The following is a 12,290-nucleotide window of genomic DNA, read 5'->3' on the forward strand; positions in this document are numbered from 1 at the left end:
AATAATCATTTGCATGTGAAGGTTTATGGGCTATCTCCATGTGACGTCACATTGTTTAAAAATGGCGACCACCTGTCTGTTTTGATATTGGATTACTGTTATAGAAATATTTTATTGGTTTATTTTTAAGGTAAACTTAATATTTTGAGGATACCGCCGAAGGGCGGAGGAGAAAACAATCATGACATCTATGCTGTGCCGAAAAGAGTCTGGTGGACAGGTTCATGTCCATGACAGCGGCTTCATTGAGGGACTGGCTGTTGATGATCATGATAAAATAAGAACACAGGTAGGTTACATTACAAATTTAATGTTTGCAAAATTATCACAACAGATACAACAAAGATACTGACATAATATAGATTCTCATATTTTGCTTTAGCATGCATGGACAAATTTCTGGAAGTCTTGCAAGGAATCAAGCCCATGACAACACTGTCTGATGCATATTTGAGCTGATCTTAGTTTTGTTAAGATGAAATTAATTAACAAATTTCAGCATTGAATACTGATTGGTGGTTGTTAACTTAAATTAGGGAAAATGATGTGTAAGTGGCTGGATAACTCGAGCAGTAGAGCCGTGGAATGGTATTCCGAGAGTCTCAGATTCATGACTGCATATAGCTTAGGGTTTAATTCACACTGCTCTGTAACCCAGAGATATTCAAGGACGAATTTCAATAAAGCGGGAGAGTATGTCACAGTTTAGAACTGTTCGGGCTGCACATTTTACTCACCCTGTGATAGATAGACAGACTTCCCGAAATACGTCGGTCCGATAAATTTTGATATGTCTGACAATTTTTTATTCCGGATTGGTCTGACTGTCTGGCTTTTATTCAAGTGGCATGTATACAAAATGGCGTCGCTAAAGGTGTCAAATCTGGGAGTGGGAAAAAACGAAAATTTATGTCAGAGGAGAGCGCAGAACAGCAGTAAAAGGATGAAATTAATAAACCTGAGACAAAATTTATTGAAAAATGGAAGCAGGTCGGTGAATCGCTGGTGTACGACAGGAAGGATGTGAAAATGCGCTGTATGGACTGCCGATTTTTACGGCGAAAAAATTAATACTGAAAAGTATTTTAGAAATGCAAAATATTATAAACAAGATCAACAAGGAAAGGCAGCCTTCAATGAACGCAACCCCCACCTGACCAAGCAACAAGAGCCAGTGGCAAGGAGCCCAGGAGGACCCCCAAACAAAAACAGGACAGGGCACAAGGGCATGGGTAGGCTAACTACTAAAAGCATAAAATTAAATAATTAGTTACTGATAAGGAAATAAAAGGAAACAAATAAATGATTGAATAAAAGGCCCATAAAGTCAAAGGGCACAGGGGAAGGGGACCCGGGGAAGGGAGGGGATAAATAAAATAAATAAAAACTAGGGGCAAAGGGGAAGATACTTACCGTAGACGAGAAAACAACAAGGGACACAAGTGTCACCAAAACAGTATGAAACAACATAGAAATACATCTGAGGAACACAGACGGGCGCCGCCTTGGAACGGTCAGCAGCATAAATACTGCTGGGGAGTTTAAACCGGTTAATGGTGCACCAAACCTTGCTCTTAGCCCCACCATGTTCATATAAACAAGACAGTGTAAATAAAATGAATCCCCGCCAAGTGAAATTCTAACAGTTGTTATGGTTACAAAAGGTTAAATAAGTAAAACACTAAAATGATCATGTAGAAACATATAAAAGTAAACCCAATGACCATAACAAAAGTACTCGATGTCTTAAAGGAAGACAGAGCAACAAGAAAATCACCTACATGGGCCCTACGAAGCAAGACAGAAGACAAACATTAAGGCAATTCAGTCCCAAAGGGCTTTAAGAACTGTCCATCAAAGAGTCTCCCACTTGGTCTGTCAGATGTAATCAAAAGAGGAAAGCGTTCAACTGTAAATGGGTTGAACACTTAGCATGCGGTATGTCTTAAAATAGTAGGGTCATAACCCCTTTTAATAAAACGTTTAATAATTTTAGTAAACACAACAGAAAAATTACAATGACCCAAGATCTTACGAAGTTTGTAAACAACATCCCCGTAAAAATCAGGCTGTCTAATCCCTTGTCGCAGAAAACACAAGTTTTCCTTTGATTTTGATTAATTACATTCGGTCTGACAGATTTCATTTTAGTCTGACAGATTTTCATGGCTTCATGTCAGACCGAATGTCTGACACTTTTTTTTAAACAGACAGACAGGGGTAGGGTAGGGGAGGGTAGGTAGGTAGGTTTTAATGAGTTTTATACAGGCCTTCACTTCTTCAAAATTCTTTACAAAACTTGAAATGTGTAGAAATAAATGTTTGTCCTTGAGGGTGAGCTAATTTTATAATGACTATAAAGGAAAGTTGGAGTGTACTAATCACCCATGTGTTGATGCCAGGTTTATAAACACTTTGTTTAAAGTTTTGCATGCAACTAATTCTTGTACAATATCATATCTCATCAACCTGAAAAGGTTACAATTTGCTTGTAACATCACAAACAAATTTGAGATTAAATTAGTAGGTCACTATTTTAGGCTCATCCAACCTCTAGCATGGATTTTGACAGAATGATAATAAAAATTCTTAATTATATTTTGCATGCAACATCAATGATAATCTTCAAAACTACTCAAGTTATTCATTGGAGATTACTTTCTAGGCCCATAGCTCTGACATGGATTTTGACTGTGTGAACTTAGAAAATTCTTTGTTAAGATTTGGATGCAACATCAATCTTTAAAACTAGTCAAGGTTTACACATGTCTTCATGGCAATAATCGGAGGTCACTATCCAAAACCCATAACTGTGACATAGATTTTGACTGGATTTGTTTGAATTAATATTAAATCTTGCTTTTTTTAGTTCCTACATGTACATTATCGAGGCTCTTGTTTAACAGGGTGCTCAACTATTTTTGTGCTTGATAGTAAAACAATACTATCAAGCACAAAAATAGAAGAGCACCCTGTCCAGCGCTTGTTAGGGAGGTGTTGATTTTATCTTCTCTCATGGGGAAAAGAAAGGTGTTGTACCTCATTCAGGGGCCATCAGGGTGTCATAAAAGTACTCGTTTCATTTACATTGATATTTGCTGTGTTGCATAAAATCTTCTAGCCTTAGTTTGTTTACTGGGTCAAATTGTAATTAAACTCCAATAATTAAGATATTGCCAATAACCGCCTGTAATTGTGTGTTAGTGGATATCTGTCCAACCAGTACAGTAAAATGCTGTGAATTTACTTCTCAACTCTGCTATGGGATCTACGGTATATTAGAATTTTTTTTCAGTTTCATCATTTTTCAATTTGTCTATATGAATTTACAGAATGTGTCAAAACAAACTTCAGCAAGAAGAAGACTTCCCCGTCCCAACACTACACCTTCTCCATCACGAAGTTTGTCAAGGAACATGGATACAAACAGCCTTATAGGCCAGACAATGAGGGTTCAGCATTGGCTTAATGAAAAGACAGTCAAAACTCTACAGGTAAAAACCATCCAAACTTTAAGCTTTTTGGGTTGTTTTTTTGGGAACAGAGTTTTACATGCAATTTGCTTTGAAGTGGATTTTATTTGTTTGATTTGTAATGTTAAACAATATGGTATTTCATAATTTTAAAATATGATTACCGGTATATAGAGCTATAATTTCAAAAGACAAATTGACTGTTTCTTGTTAATTTGTATTTATTCATTGTTGTTCCTTAAATGGAGGGTATTGAATGAGTGTAGGTTCAATACTGAATTTATTGAACAAGTTAAATAATTTTTTATTATACTAGCAAAATATAAGTTTATCCAACAAGTTCAATAACTTTAGTAATGAAGCTACATGAATATAATATTCTATTTATCACATATCTGAAATGTGAACTATTTACACTATAAAAGAATCCCTTTTTCATTGATGCACCTAATGTGTAATGCTAACATTAAGCGTGTCCTGACACTATGTTTGTGTAATGCAAATGTCATCACATCAAAATTTATGCAAAATTGCAAATATATGTATTTGTAATACTGTTTTACGGAGTTGCAAAAGTCACACAGGAATATGATGAAACCATTTAAAGAAATATATTTCCACTTATTTTTCCTAAATATACCAGGATATATCTTCAACAAATGAGGACTTTAATAATTCAAGACAGGATATGTTTTTGGTTGGACATAATTCAAAGTGTCAAATCTCATGCCTTGAACAAGTAAGATAAAGTAGATGTAAAAGTCTAGATTTTTTTTACATAATAAATCTTTGAAAATGAAAAAGACATTTATTTTTTTATAAAGGTTATTTTGGGTTAGTATTCTGTAGTGTCAGGAATTCAATTGTAGGAAATGTTCTGACTCTTTTTCTTTTAATATTTGGTTGTGATTTAGGGAACTGGTTTGAAAACATTTTTTGTGTGAAAGAAATTTTGTTTCAGGCTGGGGACAAGTCACTGTAAATTACTTCATGTTTTTTCAGATAGTTGTGCCATTCACGATAACAAATCAGTTTGAGGTAGCAACAAATATCTAAGTTGCAGTTTTAGAAAGCACATTTTTTTCCTAATTAAGAAGCTGAAGAAATAATGTTTCCCCAATTTTCAGAGGAAAAAATCCAAATTTTCAGAGGAATTTTTCCCAAAATAGACAGAAAATTTAGGGGCGGGTTTTTAAAACATAATAAGTGTAGAAAATAAATAAAAGGGAAAAAATAAAAAAATGTGCTTTTAATTATTTCATACTGTCATCTATTTTACAACAGCTTGGATGGGTTTATTCTATATATAAGATATCTTGTAAAGTTCACTTTATTACTAATTTCATATAACTCAAAACAGATTCTATAAATTTCTATTTAGTCATAATAGTGATGATGGTTTAACTTTAACTAATGTCTCTTATATCTAAGGGTTGGTGCTCATATTATCACATACTTTATATTTCACATGCTCTTTCCAACATTTCTATTTCTAGCTCTTTCGCAACCAGAGGTGTGGTGTCTTCATTAAGTATAGACTTATGACAATCATGTAATAGACAGATCCAGGCCAACTTTACTTAACCCTGACCACCCTAAATATCTTAGACTTGTCCATTTTTCAATAAAAAAAAAAACCTTCATCATTTGTGAGGGACAATTTTGAAATATGCCCTTAATTAGTGAATAGTGTAGACCATGATCAGATGACATAGATGTGTTGGCTGATCTTGGTCTACATTGGGCATATGGGTAGATGAGCAGGCATGTACTTATTTCAAGATTATGCTTTACACTGTTTATAATTAATTTTAAGATTTATATCTGGATCTGTCTGATAATAGTACTGTAATATTATTGTGAAATCGTTTCACTTGCTGTTATATTAAACTTTATATATAAAGTAGGGTTGGATACCATTACCAAGAATTTGAATCTTTTAAATAAGATGCCAGTGTCATTGAAATAATTAGATTCATTGCTTCTTGATACATATCGACAAACCTACCTCAATATAAAAAGAATGATGTTTGTAATTTTTCAATAAAGCACTGTGCAAAAACATTGTTAAAGCAGTTGAATATTTTATTATATATCTTTTATAAATAAATTAATAATTCACAATTAGCAGCATAAATAACATTGGATAGTTCCTGTTATAAATCATACAAGACATGAACATAAAAATATGGAAATAACATGATTATACTGTTTTTTTACAATGTTTACAGCATATCACACCACTTACAGCTTTACACCCTTTAGACCTATGTATAAATTGCTTTACTTCATTTCTCAGTTTTCTTTTTACTGACCTAATATCAATTGTTGATAATATTATATCATTAAAATAATTTCATATATTCAAATTTAGAATGTTAATTTTTGCAACAAAATTGTAAATTTGCAGTATGTAATTCTATCAGTATTAGAACAACTATAATAATATCAATTCAACTAAGTACATACTTCATTATCATATATATATATATGTTCATATTTTTATTATAAATACAGTATTTTTATGCTTACAGAATTTCGAGCAAATAGTCGATAAATTGTCCTTCTTTCCATCCTTCTGTAACACTTAATGTATATTACGTTTCAAAATGACATATATTTTATATATTTGCTGTTGACCCTTGAATGAACTGTCAAGGTTATTTTGTAAATGTCAAGGTCATTGAAGCTATAATATTACCCATAGAAAGTTAACATTGGAGAGTATCTATAAGCATAACTAGTTTTTTTTACAAACCGATTCATATTGCTATATGTAAAATAATTTGTATCTAATACAGTTTTGGTACCAAATGCTGGTGTCCAGCACTATACAGTTGTTTATAATGTTATAGTCACAAAAAGTGCCAAATAAAGTTGCTGATATTGAATAAGATGAAGTTTAAAATGCATGTACTGTAACATTGTTGTAATGATGTATTTCAGAGATTGGTAAAGGTGAGGTTTATTTTAGATAGGAAATAATACCTACAGGGCTTTTTTTCCCCTTTTAGTTAGCAGCAGCCATTTACAAGCATTTTTCCAGATGAAAATTTGTTATACTTATGCAGTTTTCCCTGAAAAATTCAATTTACATCAATTTTTTTCTTTCCCTTTTGCAAAAACTTTATCATTTCCCCCTCAAATTTAAGGAAAAGGCCTCTTTTTCCTAACTGTGAAAAAAGCCCTGACACATATATCAAGCCTGTATACTTCACCTTTGTTGTACAAACAATAAAATATAAGTACAAATATGTTTGTTGTCGTTAATAATGGAACAGTTTACTTTAGTTATTGTGTATAGAAGCAAAAGCTTTTCAAACTTTTGTTGAAAGAAAGTGTTGCTTATTTTATTATTGTTATATTTGAACTGAGATTAAGTTCTTCAAGTTATTAAGTAAAAAAGTAAATCATTGAGTGGAAGTCTGTAATCTCAAGTATGTATACAGGCCTGGTATAAGTAACAGTCTAATGGTACTTTAAATAAGTTACATTTTACCAGAACTACTTTTAATTTTATATAATGTTAGCTAAGTTAACTTGCTTAAATCCTTTTTATTTGCTGATTCACATACTGATTAATGGTAAATATCAAAGTAAAAAGAGCATGACTTACCTATTGTGTGTTTTTTGTCTTGTTACCCCCAGCTGCATGCATTGTGTTGTTAATGAAGATTAAAATAAACATTAAATATTGCAGGTCACAACACATCTATTGGTAACTGCTATGTTTGTTTAAAACTTTTAACATGATACAAAGTTTTAAGCAGTCAATTGGAACCTCAGAGCCCCCACACACTCATTTCAGGGGAAAATTAGGGATTTTGACTTTGATTATCAGAGCCCCAGGAAAGGTCCCACCATGCCAATACACTCAGATAGAAAATTCCCCGCTAAATGCCCCCATTGTCTGAGTTGGACATATCCCCGGCTTTTTTGCTTTTTAATAAAACTGCCACATTGACTCAGCATGTGTTTGGACATACTTTAGAAAGAATATGCATTTCTCCCTGCTATCCCTAACAATGCCCCAGGGACAAGGATGGATGGGGAGTAGGGGAAGGGAGTTCCAATTGACCTGTTTGTTCAACTTGTTCATAAATTTATTCTGTTATCATTTCACTTTACTGTATTTTATTCTGTTTCCATTGTTACTGTTTTAATTTCTTATAATTGCTAAAATATACATTAATGACAAGACTGTCCAGCATATAATATACATGTATTGGATACTACAGTGTCCTGTATGGGAAATATATTGGACAGTCACATGACACAATAAAAAATTAAAAAATAGCAGTTGGATGTAACTTTATGATAATTATTATAGAATTTAAGAACAAACTTTAATTTTTCCAGTTTATATGACATTGTATAAAATTGAATATTGTGTTTATTACAGGAAAAGTCTGATTTAGAGTCCAGGGCTGCAAGACAACTGTATAGTCCCTTACTACAAACAGAAAGTACTTTTGTTAGGGTAAGATAGCTGATCAATGAATTAACCCATAACATTCTGAATTTAGATAAATCATAATGAACTAAGTCTTGTTAACCTATGAATTGTCAATATTCTGATAAAAGTTTTCGGGATTTCATGATCACCCTACCGCAAATAAAAGCTGCTGACAGAAAAGAGCCTGGTATGATTGCACATATGTGCTGTAGGAAATACATTCCCTAAATAAGTAAATAATGCTTCTATGATTTATAATAATTATAACCCTCATAAGGCATCAATACTGTTACGTTATGTTTTGTTGGATCCATTGTATGTTCGTATGACAACTTTCCAGCTGTACTGGTGGAGTAAGACCTCAGGTGCTCCTTTGTGTGTTTTTGTTTCCACTCTTGTCAGCATATCACTTCGGTTAAGTATCTTCATGCAAGTTTTTATCTCAAAAACTACTTGGATTGGTTGGAACTTCATACACTAAAATGTTCTCTGTTATTATCTAACTTAATCAGCACAGCCCTTGTTTCAATCATAAGTGGGCACCGGAGTAGAGCCACCAACACCAAAATAGCTGCCTCACATGAATGAATTCAAAGCCCTTGAAGAGATTCAAACACACAATGGTGTCAGACAAGGGTTCTGATGTTTGAGACCATGATCACTATGTCAACGTTGCCCCACCAGTGCTGGTTAGTTCCAGGAAGTGGTTCAGATAAGCTACAATCTTTTTTCACAAGCTGACATAGATCATATTTATACTAATTTTTCATGTACTTTTAAAACACCAAATTATCCACCTATAGGCAAGTTATTATTGATGCTGACACTAAATATTTATGTACAGGATGTGGACAATTACATCAACCATCGTGATGTGACAGATTTAAGAAAGAAAGAGGTATTGCATAAGAACTGGAATGAGAGGGTATACAAACCATTACGGAAGAAGATTATAGAGGCAATGGACAGCAATGATTGGCCAGAAGTTGACCGCAGAAAACGCGAGCTTCATAGACAATATCTCGAGTTCACAAATGAAAAGGTTGGCATTTTTCACTGTTTATTAATATTACAACAGAAAGCAACAATTTTGTGAATAAATTCAATGAATTTGCATCATGGACCTGTCCGGTTTTGAATTCAGAACTGTCCAGAATTAGCTAATGTATTCAACATTTATTAGATTCTTCAATATGCTTGGGTGTGAATTCAACATTTGGGAATATATTGTGATAATAAGCTAAACAAAGTAATATTTTGTACTTATTGCTATTGAACATATTGTTTTATTGCAATATGTTATTGGTAGTTTATAAAATAAAATTTATCTCATATACAGGGACATGTTTTTCTGGATACAATGGACCCGGAGGAATATTATGCTATGGCATTAAATGGACACAGACCAGCTCCAATAAAGGTACTTTTCTGCTTTATTACTTTAACTGTAAAAAAACATGCCATTTAACTCTTACCATGCACAATATCTTAAATGACTTTGTCCATCTTTAGATATGGACAAAATTGTTAATCATTTTTAGGGAAAATTTCAAAATAAGTTCCAACTAAATATCCAACAGAATAAAGAAATACCAAAAAGTTATACAGGCCTGTAAAGAAGAGACTGAACATGGCCTTTCTAGACAAGTGGTCTTTATTTGGAGGTTATGTTGTTCTTTTTAATCAGTGATGGATTGTCAAAGAGTGGCCTTTATTTACAGTATGATCTTTATTTGAAGGTGGTCTTGAACACAGGTTTGACTGTATAATAATATGCATGATAAAAAGCCATGATTGATAAAGTCAAGCAGATTTTGTTTTAATCAATCGCAAACTAGTATTATAAGAAAGTCTTTAGCAAGCTTCCTGTACAGACGGGAATATTTGATTGTTTAAGATAGAAATAATGAGGCCAAAAAGCTGGTTATTCCAGACCCTACCAGCAGCCAATATTTTGATTCTTTTTTCTTTTTCTTGCACATGACATATAAATAATAATAAATATTGCAAGGAATAACTGAAAACTAACATTTTTATGTAGAACTATTTTCTCATAGTATCTTACATGAACATAACAGTGTTGGAATGTTGTTTTGTTTCAAAGCTTGTGACTGATATTACACCTAGAAGGGTGTAAGATGACAATTTTTCCAGCATTGGCACCAACACTAGAAAATCCGGTCTGATATACAATGTATTGTACGCCTTTAAACATGACTTGTTAAAAATCAAGTTCATTTTCAGTTAATCATTGAACTTTTGTATTTGAGGATAAAAATACGTCAGATGATGTGAATAAAAAGGTAGCCCAACTGAAAAGAGAGAAGTTGAATACGGGAAAGTTTATTACAAAAGCAGTATGTTTGGTTCAAAGCTAGAGTTCATTGTTTTTTTTTAGAAAGTTTCAATTTATATTGTTTTGTTTTGGATAAAAAAGTTGTCAACATATGCTTCTGATATTTTGAGATTTATTTATTTATTTTTTTTTTTAGAAGAACAAACTAGAAGAATTAATAAAAATTTATGAAAAGTTTAATAATCATCAACTATGAAATCATTTCTGTGTAGCTGTTGTTGTCGTTTTTGTTCTTAAAGGGTGTAAAGCAATCAATGGCAAACTATACTACATGTATAAAATTTATAAAACAATACAACCATCTTGTTTTCATATTTTTTTTGGAAATAGTTTTAAAGAAATTATTTATTTTATAAAAAGTTGAATTAAACACTCATGGCTAATAAAAGTATTGAAATGATATTCATAGTACATGTACTAGGATTAGCTATGAGGTTGCACATTCACAGCTGCTTCATTGGAAATTAATAAACATTATTATTTTAAAAGAATTTTTTCCGGCAACCGCAAGTATATTGTAAATTTTATATTGAACATTCAAGCAGCAAATTTGTAAAAACACAGATTTTCTACCAGACACTGTCTAAATTATACCCTTTCAGAATTAATATTTTTGGTGTTTTATGGCTGTTTTACAATGAAAGTCTAAAAAACAGATTCTGATCAGAAGACTGTTGACAACTTATTATAAATTTGATTAAATAGTTTGGAGGATTCATAGAATTGTTTTGGCTATACTTTTATTATGTAGAGAGAAATGCTAGGTTTACCATATAAAGTATCACTTAAAACAGAAGTTTGTTGCTTGTTTTATTTGAATACTTCTTTTTAATTAGAAAATATTTGTATTTCAGTGGATTATAGAGGATATATTTATTATTGTTTTGAGATGATATATGTAATTTCATTTATTGAAAAGTATTGTCAAGTGAATTAATTACAATTATGATAATTTGTTGATGTAATATTATCAGCGTTGCGCCAGATGTGCCCACCATAAACAATTGGCCAATCGTAGAGTACCTAATGCTACAATGTTGTACCCTGTGCCATTACATGATAAACATGAGGTTTCTTATGCACTGATTTAAAATAGATTTTGGCCGATAAGGATGTGTTTTCAGCATAGATCTTTTGAAAAACTTGATTTTGTTGACTTATGTTTTCTAAGGAAAGGCATTTATGGGGTTTTACATACTTATTTGTATATTAATGAAGTGAAAAATGCTTCTATTGCAACATAATAGCATTTAAATGTCACATGTCATGTCACAATACCTTGTGACATGGCTGTCACATACATGTATCATTTGACATGGCCACACTGTAAATAAAATTATTTAAGAAATACTATATCCCAAACAGTGATTTTATCGCTCAATAACATCACTGTTTGGAGTTCGGATGCGAGGAATTATATCACGAGGGCGTAGCCCGAGTGATATAATGATACGCATCCGAATGACAAACAGTGATGTTATCAAGCGATAAAATCACCGATTTGGATATATTATTTCGATTCTAACACGACATCAACAAATAAATGCTGCCGTACCTGATAATAAGCAAAATGGGCCTGATTTGTTTCCGTACTTAATTCCATCGCGTTGTATTTTTGGTGGTTACGTCGCGTGTATAATGATTACGTCACATGTCTAAATATAGAACGTCAAACTGTGACTTTGTTGCATAATAACACACACTTTCGGTTCTTCTATGTTCAATAGGGAAAAATGCGGGTCGTGTTAGAATACAGTTTATCATCCCTATTTCAAGTCAACAAAGTCAGGAGGTGGTTTTTGCACACATTTTTTTCTCAATAAGAATGAAATCTTCATTTTGCTTCCATCATATTGGAATGATTTTTTATCATAAATTATGTTAATATAATTATGTTAATTTTTATGACCAGATTGTTCCAGTAAGTGTTTATGTTGTTAAAACAGAAATAACATAATATCTATAGTTAGATATAGGTAGAATAAGTGTTGTCTATAAAAGTAAC

At 32.3% G+C, this 12,290-nt stretch overlaps 1 protein-coding gene across 11 annotated transcripts in view; it reads left to right on the forward strand.

Annotated features, from left to right (window-relative positions):
• LOC132751747 (protein FAM228B-like) overlaps window positions 1-12,290 on the forward strand; it is a 30,450-nt gene that overhangs the window by 10,116 nt on the left and 8,044 nt on the right. For 3 of the 11 annotated variants that reach the window (XM_060741964.1, XM_060741965.1, XM_060741963.1), the window contains exons 2-8: window positions 131-289; window positions 3,333-3,494; window positions 4,117-4,212; window positions 7,876-7,953; window positions 8,774-8,971; window positions 9,269-9,349; window positions 11,260-11,355. In XM_060741964.1, coding sequence (XP_060597947.1) covers window positions 182-289; window positions 3,333-3,494; window positions 4,117-4,212; window positions 7,876-7,953; window positions 8,774-8,971; window positions 9,269-9,349; window positions 11,260-11,355 — 819 coding nt within the window. In that variant the 5' untranslated portion in view covers window positions 131-181. Of the gene's footprint in view, window positions 1-31; window positions 290-3,332; window positions 3,495-4,116; window positions 4,213-4,475; window positions 4,512-7,173; window positions 7,192-7,875; window positions 7,954-8,773; window positions 8,972-9,268; window positions 9,350-10,199; window positions 10,287-11,259; window positions 11,356-12,290 lie in introns of those variants that run through there. The other 8 variants (XM_060741973.1, XM_060741966.1, XM_060741968.1 and 5 more) reach the window with 8 other exon arrangements.

The sequence above is a fragment of the Ruditapes philippinarum genome, unplaced genomic scaffold (genome assembly GCF_026571515.1).
Source record: "Ruditapes philippinarum isolate M1 unplaced genomic scaffold, ASM2657151v2 ctg76_1_1_1_1, whole genome shotgun sequence".
NCBI classification, from domain to species: domain Eukaryota; kingdom Metazoa; phylum Mollusca; class Bivalvia; order Venerida; family Veneridae; genus Ruditapes; species Ruditapes philippinarum.